This window comes from Grampus griseus, assembly GCF_964374135.1.
Source record: "Grampus griseus genome assembly, chromosome: 3".
Classification (NCBI taxonomy): domain Eukaryota; kingdom Metazoa; phylum Chordata; class Mammalia; order Artiodactyla; family Delphinidae; genus Grampus; species Grampus griseus.
In genome coordinates, this window is record NC_139019.1 from 75,449,112 (window position 1) to 75,465,467 (window position 16,356).

The 16,356-nt window shown below is 34.8% G+C and overlaps 1 protein-coding gene across 1 annotated transcript in view; it reads right to left on the reverse strand.

Annotated features, from left to right (window-relative positions):
* Window positions 1–16,356, reverse strand: part of KIAA0825 — a 369,265-nt gene that overhangs the window by 272,676 nt on the left and 80,233 nt on the right. Inside the window, 4 exon segments of the mRNA XM_082651636.1 lie at window positions 1,083–1,348; window positions 2,920–3,147; window positions 6,585–6,679; window positions 14,267–14,428. Of these exon segments, the coding sequence (XP_082507762.1) occupies window positions 1,083–1,348; window positions 2,920–3,147; window positions 6,585–6,679; window positions 14,267–14,428 (751 nt within the window).

The following is a 16,356-nucleotide window of genomic DNA, read 5'->3' on the forward strand; positions in this document are numbered from 1 at the left end:
TTAGGCATTAGGTTATCGTTATTATAGAGAAAAACATGCATTTGTCAGAACCAACTTTTGTAAAGCTATCACACATCCCACAAACACACTCTTTTTATTTTAAAAATTGTAATTTTGTAGATGTCAATTATCTCATAAACTGTTTTACAATATTCTACAGAAATAAAGTGATTGCTGGCACATTTTGTTGATAAATTCAACAATCTGACTACTTAAGAGAATTAAAGAAATATCATAGTTATATCCTACAACAAGCCAAGTTTACTTCTATCTTCAGCTATTTTTAGTACACTCTCTTTGCTTCCTCTCATCACTACTAAGGGATTGCAAAGGCTAAATAAGGCATATAGACTAGATTCTTGGGCTCACACTGGACTGCCCAGTCTACATGCTCCCTTTGCAAGGGACTGTGCTCTCTTCTAGAGAGAAGCCAGATAGACCATGTGATAATACCTCTGGTCATTTTTCTTCTCTATCCAGAAAACATTTGGTCTTTTTGGACTACTAATACATGAAAATTATGACTGCCAGATGCTTCCTCTTCAACTATGAAGGATAGCTTATTATTAAATGGATGTTCTGAAATATGTTTACGTTCATCAATAAAATAGATTGAAATGCATCTCTTCTCTATGCCTGCTCCTAACATCTAGTTGGCCTAGGAACAAAAGAGAAGGGCATTTTCCACAAATATTGTTTTGTGTGACAAAAAGAAGTTTGTTTTTTTCCTTTTCAGTGTAGTCAGTACAATGTGCCTTACAGAATGGAAAGGGTTGGTTTGGTCATGTCATAACAACATGCCGAAAATAGTGCCTCCAGTTTAGAGAATGGGAAATGCAAGGGTCATCTGAGTGGGCCTTTAGAGGGAATGCCTATCCTTCTTACTATCCGTATATCTGGTTTAACACAACCCATGCTCTACCTTTTTGACATTTCCTAGTCAAGACAAATGAAAATAATTCACCATGTTAATTATTATTTTCTTCTTCTCAAATATTATTATCAAAATTCCACCTCTGTGATATCCAAAGATTACATGTTACTTTAAGAATGGCCATCAACTTAATATAAATGACACTCACTTCTTAGTATTTTCTTTCATCAAATTATCATATTGCATAAAATGCTGGAAGACATACACTGCCGTGGAGAGCAGCATGTACAAGTTTTTCAGGGGTGCTTTGGAAGGAAACTCCTTGCCTCTCTCTTGCAGTCTGGCCAGGACAGCTGTTGCCACTTTACAACAGGCCTCCACAAAGTTTGCTCTAATTTCCTGAAAAGAATCATCTCTGCATGCCAGAGCCAGTGGAAGGATTGTGTCAAGTTTTTCCATGATGTCAGAACAAAACTAGGGAGAAATAAATGTAGCACTGAGTTATTTGTATTCTGACAGCACCGTGTAATTTATGTACAGGGGAGCTAAATTCCAAAATAATGAATTTGGCATCAAACATAAATATAATGACACAACTTTATAATAATCGATTTCTCTGTTGTAGAAAGTTAAATGTTTTATTTCAAATAAAGAAATACCAAAATGATGCTTCTCTGTATATAACCGTCAAACCTTATGCTTACTAGAGAGACATTATGAAAAACTCATGAAATAGCTTTGTTATTTTTATTTGTAGTTAATAGAACTCAGAAAATATGTATCCATGCTTACATTATTTTAAACTTATTCCTGGGTTTTTTTTGCTAAATTTTCATGGAAGTATTTTTTTAAATTAATCATCACAGATATATGAGGTTATATCAGTTTAACTTAAACAATCTAAAAGCATCAGAGACAACCTCATATAGCATCTTCTTATTGGTAAAGAGTCAGCAACTCTCAGAAGTGATGCACTTAGCTTTTTACTAGTTGTGAATTTACTCCTTAATGGCAAAGGAGGCGTGATGGATGGATGGGAAGGCGCAACTTGCCTCCACTCCAGGTCGGCCAAAAGTGTTCCCTGGGGAATGTTCTGGAGCCTCAGGGTGGCAATAGGGAATTAAGGTCACCTTTCAAAACTCTCTTTCAAAAACATTTCAGGGGCTTCCCTGGTGGCGCAGTGGTTAAGAATCTGCCTGCCAATGCAGGGGACAAGGGTTCGAGCCCTGGTTCAGGAAGATCCCACATGCCGCAGAGCAACTGAGCCCGTGCACCACAGCTACTGAGCCTGTGCTCTGGAGCCCGCGAGCCACAACTACTGAGCCCACGTGCCACAACTACTGAAGCCCACACACCTAGAGCCTATGCTCCACAACAAGAGAAGCCACTGCAATGAGAAGCCAGTGCACCACAACGAAGAGTAGCCCCCGCTCTCTGCAACTAGAGAAAGCCCACGTACAGCAACAAAGACCCAATGCAGCCAAAAATAAATAAATAAATACATAAATTTATTTAAAAAAAAATTTCAATGATACGTTGCTGACCTCACTGCGGACTTAATGCTGAGTAACTATATTTCTCTATTTCCGTAATTACTTCCTATTTTCTCAGTATGTTCTGTGACTCTCAGAACCCAGATGCAAGACTGATGTTAAAGGAATGGTCACTAAGGTGTAAATAAAGATTTAAAAGTTGCCCAAACCAATAAAAGACAGTAACTCCTTCAACCTCCTAAATTTCTCCTGGAGTCATTCAAAGGTATAACCCAAACAAGCAGTTTCTCAGCCCCCCAGGAAGTCACAGAGGCCCTCTCTTTAGTTACCTCAGATTCATGGAGCAAAAAGTTGGCAGCAGTTTTAAGTCATTTTTGCTAGCACAGTGGCCCATGGATACCAGAGAAGAAAACTGGTACTGGGTCAAGTGCCAAGTGTTTCCCAAGAGACTCCATCATTTTTCTATTGGTTCCCTTTAAAATGGCGTATATAAAAAAAAAAAAAAAATCTCATATGCCAATCTAATTTGAAAGGATTTCATTTGATACTTGCCTTTGCAATTTTCTTTGGTTGGTCTGCCTCAGGAACCACACGGCTATCTTGCCAAACTTGCTGGACATTTACAAGGTTCAAAGCATAGCTCATAGCTGAAGACCTTTCATTCTGTTCCTGTTGGAGAATTTTTGCGGAAAAGTCTTCAATGGCTGTTGTTATACAATGTGCCATGGGAAGAGACACTTTTTTAAATGCACTTCTCCAGCCAAAATTTAGTAAAGTAGCCTGAAATATAAGTTTATATGAAGTTATATCAATCTTAACTCAACAAGTGTTGTTCTATTGTTACAGATATAAAAGTATTACTTTCATTCAGCATGTTGAATGTAGGTATTCTTTGATAAACTGTAAAAGCCATTCTTACAACCTAAAAATATTACCCAGTGAATAAAGCAATATACAAAAACATGTGCATTCTTTACACACAGTAATATACTGTCATTTCATTTTAATTCATCAGTGGATTTAATCAAAAACTTTGTTTTTTCAAAATTTAATCTCTTAAATATAGTTCAATAAAACCATCTTTATGAGAGCTGAAAGTTCCACTCACTATTTATCACATAAAGCAGCCTTTAAATTCAATATATTTAATAAAGCCTACATTAGATTTTTATAGTCTTTTTTACAGTTTATTGTTAACAAGTATTGCAACATACGACAGCATTTAATATTCAATCTTTTATTTCTTTTTCATTTTCAGAAATCCAGACAAGTCAAAAAAATAGCAATAAGAAATAAATTTCTCAGAGAAAATATACCATTGTGTGTTTCTAGATTTTTATTTCTTTAGAATTTTACTTAGTTTCTCCACCCACAAATTGGTAAGCGGCACTACTTTTGTTCCAGAAAATGAGGAATTAAAATGACCTGCATTGCTCTGTGTGTGGGGAGTGGGAGAGGCTGGGGCGGAGGGTGGTGGTGTTTTCTTTTTTTCTTTTGGTCTTTGGCTCATGTGGCGGTATGTTTACAAATGTATATTCCCCTCAAGTCCTCTAATGTTCTCTAAAGTATAAAAGCATTATAGATAGTAGGCTGAATCTACGCTTAGGATTAAACTTTTCCTGTTTTAGTGTAATCTTGTTTACAGCAATAATTTACCTACTCCAACTTCAGAAGACGCTAGGCTTGATATTCCTAACTGAATTACTTACTTTTCTGGATCTCAAGTTTTTTGTTGGAAAAATAAAAGAGCTGAACTGAATGATTTCTACGGTCCCTTTCAGTCTAAAATTACGGAGATGATGATCATTAGCTTAATTTTCTTGTATACATAATCCCACTAAGCGTTAATTTAATGACTTTTTTTGTACTGCATATACATGCAGTACAAAGTAATAAAGGTGATTCATCTTCTAGAGCTAAAATTCTATGATCCCATAACTCTATAATCAGAAAAAGTGTCTCTCCTTCTCATTATGCTTATAATTAAGATGTAATTGAAATTTCCTTTCTAAGGTTTATTTGGACCTTTAACATCATAGGGCCTGCCTCAAGATACAACTCTCATTTTATTTTTACATAAAATGAATCAATAATTGAATCTACTCAGCTCATATAATTTCTTTTCTCATAAGTGAAACTTTGAAAGTGCCATGTGTATAGTTCTGTGCTGTAACAGAATTTTCTTGGGATGCATTTATGATAGAAATATAAAAAGGAATCTACCTTCATAAAAATTAAAAACAACAACAATAAAACTCTGCTTTTTGTTCCCCCACCAGGGCATGTCTATTCATTAAAATCATTCATTCATGCATTCAAGGCAAGATGTTATGGGGAAAATTGCCATGGTCACAGTGACTTTTTGTCCATGTGTGCGTGCCACGATGATTACCTTTGCCCATGGTAATTTATATGTAATTATACTACCTCCTAAATTCTCTTTTCAAAATATGGAAAACCGGGCTTCCCTGGTGGCGCAGTGGTTGAGAGTCCGCCTGCCGATGCAGGGGACACGGGTTCGTGCCCCGGTCCGGGAAGATCCCACATGCCGTGGAGCGGCTAGGCCCGTGAGCCATGGCCGCTGAGCCTGAGCGTCCGGAGCCTGTGCTCCGCGAAGGGAGAGGCCACAACAGTGAGAGGCCCGCGTACGGCAAAAAAAAAAAAAAAAAAAAAAGGAAAACCAAGCACGTTAATAGCTGATCTTAAAAAGAAAATTGGGGCTTCCCTGGTGGCGCAGTGGTTGAGAGTCCGCCTGCTGATGCGGGGAACACGGGTTCGTGCCCCGGTCCGGGAAGGTCCCACATGCCGCGGAGCGGCTAGGCCCGTGAGCCATGGCCACTGAGCCTGCGCGTCCGGAGCCTGTGCTCTGCAACGGGAGAGGCTACAACAGTGAGAGGCCCGCACACCGCAAAAAAAAAAAAAAAAAAAAAAAGAAAATTGAAAACATTTACTATTCAAATCTCCTCCTAGAAGTCTATTTATTTACATAAAATATCATTGGCTTACTTCTACTCTTCCCATTTGATGTTTGGAATCATACACCTTCCAGTTAGAATATATCAGATTTACTAGTTGATCCAAGAAAAAAGAGGAAATAATGTAGTTTTCTGTTCTGTGTACAAAGGAGCTACCCACTAAATCCCTTTCTTCTATTACCTAATGCTAATTTCTTAATATCTACTCTGATTTTTGGTTAAAACATAATGTATAATTTTGCATTTTTTCTGATTATTTTCCTTGCTTTCTACATTGAAACTCTGTTAAAACTCTATGTTCTTTTGCCTTTTTAAAGGTTTACCTACTAGATCAGTCAAGATCCATTCAGAAAATAGAAACCACTCTCAGTATTTTGAAAGGAAGAATTTTAATGTAAGGTATTAATTACTAAGGTGATAGAAGATGTGAGGAGCCAAACATGGGTCATGAAGCAAGACAGTTATTTTATTACTATTACTACCACTACCACTAGCTACGACTGCTCCTAGGGCTGGAGGAACAAAGAGTGGGAACAGTGCTATGCAAGTGTAGTCCCCGGGGCCACCAGTGAAGGAGGCCGACCTGCCAGGCGGACCTGAAACCTCAGAGAGAGGACTGTGTGTGGGGAGCAGCATGGAAGAAATGAAGGAGTCACAGCTACTCCTGGAGATGTTCTCTAAAACAGAGCAAGGGGAAGAAATCCTCTGATTTCTCTCCAAGAACTTCCCTCCAATCTTCCCTTAGTGCTTTTCATTGGCCAAACCTACCCAGGTCCAGAAAGCAAGAAAGCCTGGAAGAGGTTTTTCTCTACAATACAGAACAGAGCAGAGGAAGAGTGGTAATGGATCTGAGAGCAAACAGGGGCATGCTGGGCACACTCAAATAAGAGGCCAGTTCAAACTATTCTTTCCTCTTTCCTTTCCTTTTTCATCTCCACTTTCTCACTTTTCAACAGTTGTCTACAGTCCAAATTCTCAAGGTGTAGACCCCGAGTGGGATGAGAACAAAGATCTCTTCACTGCCAGCTCCCTACTCCTTGCATGGAACACACTGTGCAGCACAGCAGTGTTCCCACTAAATTCAACTTTCATCAAAATTAATAAGACTATTTTCAACCAGGAATTATTTTTTTAGTGGCAAAGGGTAAAACTCAAGACATTTTGATTCATAAAGGAGTCATATAAAAATGATGATGCTATTACATATGAATTAAAAACCACCACCCATTTTTCCTCACTTACCTCTTTTACTGGTAGCAATTGCTCTGAAGGAATACTGGTTTCATTTGTTCTAGGTTTCTCTATTACAACTTCTCTACTGGATGTCTCCAAAATTTCTATGCAATAGAAAACAAACACACAAACTTACATTAAGAAAAACAAACCATACTAGACGTGATTAATAGGTTAAAATTAATTACGTAGAAAAGCTCTATCCATAGTACACACACACACATACAAACACATCAAGGTACAAAGAATACAGTCAACAAGATGTAGGGTGATATTGCCATCACAATAATGAGAGGATCAATACATAGAGTCCTTTTCTATACATACAACTTGATGGAATTTATATGCTATTTATATTCAAATTTGATGTATATGCATATATAATCTGTAAAATTCAGATCCTTTTGTCATTAATTCATTTTCATGTTAATAATGTAGTATAAGTTAACTATACAAAGTAAATATTAATTTCTTTGTTCATTTAAAAAGCTAAAATCTAAAGTACTGCTTTAAAAACCAGTGGTGTTCTTTAGCACATTAATATTTCTTTTTTGGAAACAAGAGAGAACAAAAGCACATGGATAAACATCATCGTATCAGGAAAAATTATACTTTTAATAAGATTATCAGTAAGTCATTGGAAAAACACAAACACTGAGACAGGTAAGAAATGATCTCTAGCTTCTAAAATGGAAATACTTCCTCAACTTTTATTTTTCAGAATTAAGAAATTCTTTCCATGGAAAAAATACAGATCTACAAAAATGTAATGAATAAATATGCCGACGAGATCCTTCCATTTTCTATTATGGTTCTATTAATTATAGTTTAATTCAATATGAATGACTTAGCACTTATATTTTGGTTTTGCTTAGACTTGATATATGATGACGAATTATATAGCACGATTAATTTTTCTTTTATTTTAATAATCTTAAGAGTCTGTTTCTCCTTATATCCTGGGCAAACAAATCTCCAAATATCAGTGATTCTTATCGGCAGGGCTTCTGACAAATATAGTCATCTAGAAAATCGTGGGATATTTGTTTGTTTTTTCTAAATATGGTTCTATGAGCTTAATCATGAATGATTCGTAAGTAACACAATCCACAGAAACATTCTCTCAAAAGGTAAATATTCCATTTGGTAGGCGATAACAACAACCTTTTGAGAAATGTTATCAGAGTTAATTCTGAGGAAAAATTTCCCCCAACTCTAGTGTTTCTTAATCACTTTGGATTTCTGAACACTTCATAGAACTTGATTAAAGTGACAGAACACTTCATCCAAAATGCACAATATGACTGTGTACGCGCACACACACTCACACGTGCTATTGGAGATTCCCAGGCCCTCTTGTAAAGCACGTTCACGATCCTCAAGGGGCCGTGGACTGCAGTTGAGGAATCCTGCTTCATTTCTCAACACACATGACAACATAGACAAGGTTTTAGATCAGTGTTATACCATTTAACCTAAAATGCTTTCTCTATGACTTGCATTTTATTACATCTTTTGCAGAAGCTAGTGTTATTAATAAGGATGAATCTCAATACTGAAATAAAATCCAGATTAAGCAGATTTTTAAATAAAGAAAAATGAAACTATAAGTCTATTAAAGAAAATATGGAATTTTTTCCCCAAAAGATACAAGATAAGAGACTTTTCAGAAGGACACAGAAGCCATAAAACAATTCTGCATAACAAAAATATTGTTAATTGAACTGGATATGAAAAACTGGCTTGTAACTCTCTCTCAATGTCCATAGCTTTAAAAAAAATTAATAGACTTTAGCTTTTTGAGCAGTTTTAGCTTTTTAGAAAAAATTGAGCAGAAAGTACAGAGTCCCCATATACTCCCTCTCCCCCTGCCCTCAGTTTCCCCTATTGTTAACATCTTACATTGGTGTGGGATATTTGTTACAATTGATGAACCAATATTGATAGATTACTATTAACTAAAGTCCATAATTTGCGTTAGGATTCATTTTTTGCGTGGTGCAGTTCTATGGCTTTGCCAAATGCATAGTGTCATGCATCCACCATTATTATCACACAGATTAATTTCACTGCTCTAAAAATCCCCTGTGTTCCACCTACTCACCTCTACCTCACTCCTCACCCTCCTTAGCAACCACTGATCTTTTACTGTCTCTATACTTTTGCTTTACCTAGGATATCTTATAGTTGGAATCATATAGTATGCAGGCTTCTCAGATTGACTTCTTTCACCTAGCAATATTCATTTAAGTTTCCTCCACGTTTTGTGTAGCTTGATATCTCTTTTTTTTAAATCAATGAATAATATTCCATTGTATTGGCATACCACAGTTTATCCATTGACCTACTGAAGGACATCTTGGCTGCTTCCAAATTTTGGCAATTTTGAATAAAACTGCTGTAAACATTCATGTGCTGGTTTTTGTGTGGACATAAGTTCTCAACTCATTTGCATAAATACCTAGGAGTGTGATTACTAGATCACATAAGGCAAGGTTTAGCTTTATGAGATAACAACCACACAGTCTTCCAAAGAGACTGTACTATTTTACGTTCCTATTAGCAATGAATGAGGGTTCCTGTTGCTTCACATCCTTGCCAGAATTTGGTGGTGTTAGTGTTCTGGGTTTCGGCCACTCTAGTAGGAGTGTAATGGTAACTCCTTGTTTCAATTTGCCTTTCTCTGATGACATACGATGCTGAGCATCTTTTCATATGCTTATTTGCCATCTGTATATCTTCTTTGGTGAGCTCTCCAGATCTTTTGCTCATTTTTAAATTGAGTTTTTTGTTTTCCTGTTGAATTTTAAGAGTTCTTTGTATATTTTGGATACAAGGTCTTTATCAGATATGTATTTTGCAAATGTCTTTCTCAGTCTACGTTTTGTCTTTTCATCCTCTCTGTGACCATTCCTTTTTACTTAGCATTTCCACCTTAGTAACTTACTGTCCAGATATACATGAGGACATATAAGACATACTTCAAGTAAATTTGCCGTATCATTGTTTGTGGAAGCAAATGAAGAGGAAAAAACAACCCTATGTGTCTATTAATGAGTAGCTGATTAAATTATGGTACATGCACCAATAGAAAACTATTCAGCTGTTTTTCTGAATATGGGGTGTTTCTAGATAATTGTTCATAAAAAAAAGAATCTCTGTATAGTAGGACAATATTTGGTGTTATTTTAACATGGAGATATATATGGAAGTAGTTGCCTTTGGAAAGGGAAACTAGACAAATGGAGTGGAAAAATACTTAATTTTAACCATATATTCTTTTATCCTGTTTAAAAGTTTTACTACATGCCTGGACTATTATTGGAAAATAGTTTTAAAGAAGAAAAAAATAATAAAGATCAAGTTGTCAATGACATGAAGAGGAAACACTTGGATTCTTAATGTCACTTTACTTTTCTACAGATAGGTCATAAAAATAGTTGATGTAAAAGGTATTCACCCTGGAAAAATAACATTAATTCAAAGCACAAGCTTTGCAGGTCTATTCTTGGAACTAACTATTTGCCATTGTGTAACTATAGTTTAAAACTTATAAAAAAGGTTAATTATCTTATATTTATCATTTCATTCCCAAATACATTCTGCTTATTCACTCAAAGTAATGGGCTTTGATGTTTACACACAACATCTACCTATTTTCAAGATGAACTAAAAAATAAGATAAGCTTCCCAAGCCTTCTTTTGCTGGTGAGCAATTCTATAGTAAGATAGAAAAAGAATTATTGAGCAATTATGATAACCTGTATAATATAATCTTCCCCTCCAAAATAAAAACATTTTTAAAAATTTAATCCTATACAGAGAAGCCAAAGGGATTATTTTAAGGCAGGATTAGTAACACTGAATCTAGACTAATAAGATATCTCACGATTTTAACGAATTGTGGCATTTTTATATTTGTTTGGAATTCAAAATGGTCAATTTCAAAATTTGGCATTGTCAAACTTTATGAGCTCCTTGAACATTTAACAAATTATTTCACCTATTTAAAAATATATTGGACATTCTATACACTTATTAGCATTGTCTAGAGAAGGTAGCCCATTTTTGGCTCATCGTTCTGAAACATAGTTATTTGCATGCAGTCAACACTGGTTTCTTTAAGAGTGTGCCCAGACTAAGGACCTCAGTAGAGTAGGGCAGAGGGTCACAGGAATGCCAGCTGCTGAGCAGCCTCTGCCTATGGAGTTCGCTGTGGTTCATTTTACACTTCTGGTTAGTTTCCACACTGCCGTTTTCTTTCATAGAGAGTAGAGGTTGGCAGTACTTCCCTGTGACATCCACTTTCACACCCAAATTGGTCTTCATAGGCTCCCATTGTGTGCACTACAAAGCAACTTGCCTTGTTGGCAGCTCTAAGTGAGAACTACAAGTCTCTCTTTTCTTTACTGTTCTTTTCTGGCTCACAAGCAACCTCCCACCAAAAGCTGAATTTGTAGAAGAGACTACATCCAAGAGATAATACTATGAAAAAGTATGAAGAGAAGCCCAGGTGGCCACCTTGCAAATTTCCAATGTGGAAGCCTTCGACCTCTCTGCCCAAGAAACAGCTAAAGTCCTAGTGTAATGAGCTTTACAAACCCTAGGAGCCTCTTTACCTTAACTACATACGCCTCCCTAATACAATCCCTTAACCATCTAGCTAAGGAACTCTTAGAAGCCATTTGACCCCTCTTAAGACCCCCTAAGAGTACAAACAATCTTTCAGAAGATCTGAAATCTTTGATTCTTCTGAGACAAACCCTAAGTGTTCTTCTTACATCCAATTGAAGCAGCCATTGCTTTTTGTCATTGCTGGTGCTAAAGAAAAATGAGGGCCAAGAAACCTCCTGGTTTAGATAAATCTCAGATGCCACCTTTGGAAAATTTGAGGAACTGCCCGAAGAACAGCTTTATTCTGAAGGAGTATTAGAAGTGCCCCATAAATCAAACCCGAGTCCACTCCATAAGATAAGATAATCCTAAAAGAAATACAGTAAGATCCCATAACAGTGAAATAATGTCCTATCATTTTTCTGAAATGACCAAATTAGAAAACCATCCAATCATGACCAAACAAAAGCAAATAAATATAATAACTAAATATCTTTTCTTTCTCAGAAAATATTTCTTGTGTCTCTACAAAATCTATTGCGTTGTATTCAAATTCCTAAAAGCACTGCCAAGTTGGCTAAATCTACATTATAGTAGTAAACTTCAAAGTAAAAAGTAAAACATTTGGTTAATCATCTTTATATTTTCTCTATGTGATGTTAAGCACCTGGATATTTTTAAAACATCTGGACAATGAAAAAAAAAAAAACACCTTACTTTTCATCACATTGTTTTGGTTACATAGACATACTACGCAACTCCTTCCAGGATTTATTAGCAAAATATGTTCCAATCAAAACAAATACACCAATAACCAAATGACTTGATCTTTTTTCTCCCCAGCCTCTCCCACACAAGATTTCTAAGCAAAACATTAACTATCAGGATAACTTGAGATTCATTTGGTTTCTTTAATCATTCAAGAAATCTTTTCCTTCCTGATTTAAGAAACCAAGGCTTTTGATAAGAATTGACTAACGTGGCTACTCTGAATAAACCATTTAAGATTTTTCTTGACAATTTCCCTCAAGATCATTCTTTTCAGGGATACATTTACATAAAATTATGGCAGATTAAATCTTGGCTTTGTTACAAAAATATATGGATGAAGAACACATATCACAAGAGGATGTTCTAATACTTAGACATTTCTTACAGCTGTCCTTCAAATTTCCTTCCACTTACTATGTTTGATAATCCACAAATGTGTTTCTATAGTACACTATTATTAATGTGATACTGAAGTTGCTTTTATCTGCCATGCTGCTTATATGATGACAAATTTGGGGTAAGACTGTATATTGTGGCATAATTATATGTTTTCTCTGTTGATTTTATTCAATAATCATAACTTTTGCTCTCAAATACACAGCATTGGCAAGTCTCAACATTGTTTGATCTCAATCCAGTGCAGTTGAACCAGCTTTTTCTTTTTCTCCTTTTTTCTTGAAATCAGTGTGTCAACTCTTTGCTTCAGTTCTTGGCTATTTAACTTTTGTATCTTTAGAATACCTCTCTAACACAACTCTAGTTTTGAATTTACGCTGCCCTTAAGAGGAATAAAGTTCTCAGAATGAGCTATTTCTCAAGGGCCTGGCCTAGGACCAATACAAGATGAAACCAAATGGATAGGGGTCTAGATGCTTTGGAGTTCACTCTGTTTTTTGATCCACACCTCAGAAAAGATCTGCTAGAGATGTGGATGAGAGACGCCAAATCTTAGCCGGGTATGATGGATGAGTACCAACACCAAGCGTCAACTGCTTGTGGCACCAATAAATTTTTGTCAAAAATTAGGACATCATATTTCTCTATTCAGATCTCACTTTGATCCAGTTAGTTCCATCTAGAAGACCCTCTAGGGCTCACATTACCTACTAATAAATCGACTTTTTCATTCCATCTTTTAATTTTCATATTATCTGTCCTATGTTTTTATTATTTTCCCATTTGATTTTTTTGTCAGATTCAGAAATCTATATTCCACACTCATTTTTCTTCAAATTATATCCAAATTTGGAAAAAACAATCTACATTATTTATTTTATAATTTAATAGTGCTGCTTAAACTTAACCTGAAACGTAGAAGGCCAGTAACCTATGCTTAATATAAAACAAACTCCAATCCTTTAACTTTTCTAACAGTATTTACCCAGGCTAGGTAAATAAAGAAATACAGAAGTAAATATATTAAACTACATGTAATTTTCACTAAGAAATCAGGTTTTGAAATTTGCAGATTGAGTTTTAATCACTTGCTTCCTTCACTTTGTTTGGAAATGCAGCCACTATTCAAATTTACTCTCCTTAAAATATGTGGTATTATGTAAAAGAGAACTTTGTATAGTCCACTCTGCTATAGATGAAAATCTTTATAAATATAGATATGAAAACAGAGAACATGTCTTAACCATTATGCCTCTGAATTGTTAGAAACATTATTTGAACACACATGGCACAGTTTTCTTTAAAAGGATTTTGTTGAGACTAACTAAAAACAACATATTGTATAATTATAATTACAATTGTAACAACTCACATTTATTGTTTATGACATGCTAGACATTCTTTTAAATATTTTACATTCACTAAATCATTTAATTTTCACAACCCTACATAATATATTGGAATCTAAAGCACTTAATACTGAAAGAAAATAAAGAGAAAATTAACTTAGTCTTACATCATCATTTTAAAGATGAGAAACTGGTCGTCTAAGGAAACTAAATATTTTGCTCAAGGTCATCAGGCTGCTAGTGGCAAAAGAGGAGCTACTAGACCATCCGGTCTCCTTGATATTTCCAAAGGCCAGGCTGTGTTTCTTTGAGTTAAAAAAAATTTTTTTTTTGATCGTATTTTAACTAAAGACAATTATCCAAAATTGACTTATGATGCTTTCCAATTAAAACTATGGAATTTACAATGTATAAGGGATAAAAATGTAATTTCATGGTATGCTTTATAGTTAATGTTTATTTAAAGAATTCTGTCCTGTATTTTCGTTTTTTCAGGTAATGGTATAGATTTAATAGCAGGAAGCAAAAACAGAATTATAGATTTGCAGAAGAGCATACTACCTGAAGTATTCCTGGGTGTCTTGAGCCATAAAAATATTTCTTCAAATAATTCCTGAATATTTTGTTCCAACTTCAAAAAGGATTTTATGAGCTGTGATAAGAACTCGAGTTCATCTAAGGAGAGGAAAACATTTCTTCCTTTCTGTGGGCATTCAGGAGTAACTGTGAAAAGAGCAGATCAATACTGTTGAACATGTTATGTGTTTTCTCATTCAATATTAGAATAATCAATGATTCCTTAAATCATCAAAACTAACAAGATCCTTAATAATTAAACCAAGTTTGTTCTTTAGTAAATACATACAAAATCTCCTGGGAGAGTTTTCCCCCCCCACACCCGGGAATCTGGAGATAAGTATACTGTTTGATGCAAACATGGCAATTAAATAATTATATTAAATCTCAGAGTTATTAACAGGAATGTGATTTGTCGTTATAAAATCACATCTTATACAATTCTGTTTTTTTAAGGTCTGGCATTATTTGAATCTAGTCACAAGGAAATATCAGACAAACCTAAACTGAGGGACTTTCTACAAAATAGCTGGTCTGTACTCTTCAAAAGTGTCATGTCAGGAAACACAAAGACTAGGAAATGTTCTAGTCAAAAGGAATCTAAAAAGACATGACAACTGAAATCAATACATGATCAGCATTTTACTTTATCTTATTATAAAGGACATTATTAGGGTAATTTGATGAAATCTAAGTAAGATCTACAAACTAATGCTATTACTGCATGACTATTAATTTTCTGATTTAGACAACTATACTGTGGTTATGAAAAAGAATGCCCTTGTTCTTAAGAAATGCACACTGAAGTACATAAGGGTAAATACTTTTGATTTATTCTCAGTTCAGAAAGAGAAATCGTTTTAAGTGGGAAAGAGAATGCAAATTTGGAAATGTGGTAAAACATTAACTTTTGGGGAATCTGATATTTTTTAAAGTGTGAAATTAAAATAAAAATTTAAAAGAAAAAAAGACTAGATAAAGGATATAAGTCTTCAAGACCTTAAAAGTGTTGTTCCTAGATCAATAAAAAGAAGCAAGTTAACTTATTGAATCTAGATTATATTATTCATGAAATCATAATTAAAAATAACTTTTGTCTAAATAATTATGATATCTATTGCTTTCCTAAGAACAATACAACTCAAAAGATTGATTTTTTTCCCTCATAATGACATTAATTGTTGTCACACTAGCATTTTAATATGATTAAAAAAAAAAAACTTATACTCCTTAAGAGTACGGAGAAAAGACTGACCTCACTAAATGGTACTTTTGACCAAATTTTCAAGGATTAAAAAAAAAAAATCCTTCCTTTTTGATTGCCACTTCTTAAAACATGTATGTAGGAAGTGTCTTGAGGCTAAATTACAAAATGGAAAATTTGTAAACTCTTAGAAAGTAAGCATTTAAAGTGCCTTTGTAGAGAAAATACTGAGTGCTACTTAGAAATGATATAAGGTCTGGTGATTCTATGTAAGGAAAAGATTACCTTTGTCACACAGATTTAGAAGGAAGTTTCCAGAAATGTAACAATTTTATGGGTTATCCACTTGCTTAACTGAAACTTTAAAATATTGGTATCAAATTTGTAGCCATGTGATACAGTCTTTCATATGATGTAAGACCAAAAATGTCATGGTATATTTGCAGATAGTATGAGAGAGACCAGTCAGCCAACTTAAACTGTGGAATTTAGTCCCGTTCTTAAAGAGTAAAAAAATGCTTAAAAAAATCTTTAAGTATTTACAAAAACTGTTTCACCTCTACATTGATGCTAACCCCACATATATTAAAGTCTATCTCTAAATAGCCCTACTCACATCTACTAGTCTCCCATAGGCATGCCAGAGAACACAAGCGTGTACAATCATCATGTATAACTAAGGTTTTGCCATTAAAATCATGACCCAAAAATGAAAAGAAAGGAGAACAAATATATTATGATTCACTTAGCTGTTGCTTGATTCTCATTTGGCCTGTAGATGGAGGCTGGTCTAACCTTCTAAATCATAAAGATGTTCTTTTTGGAACCAGATTGTTTATAAGGCAAATTTTCAAAAACTTTAAGAATTCTT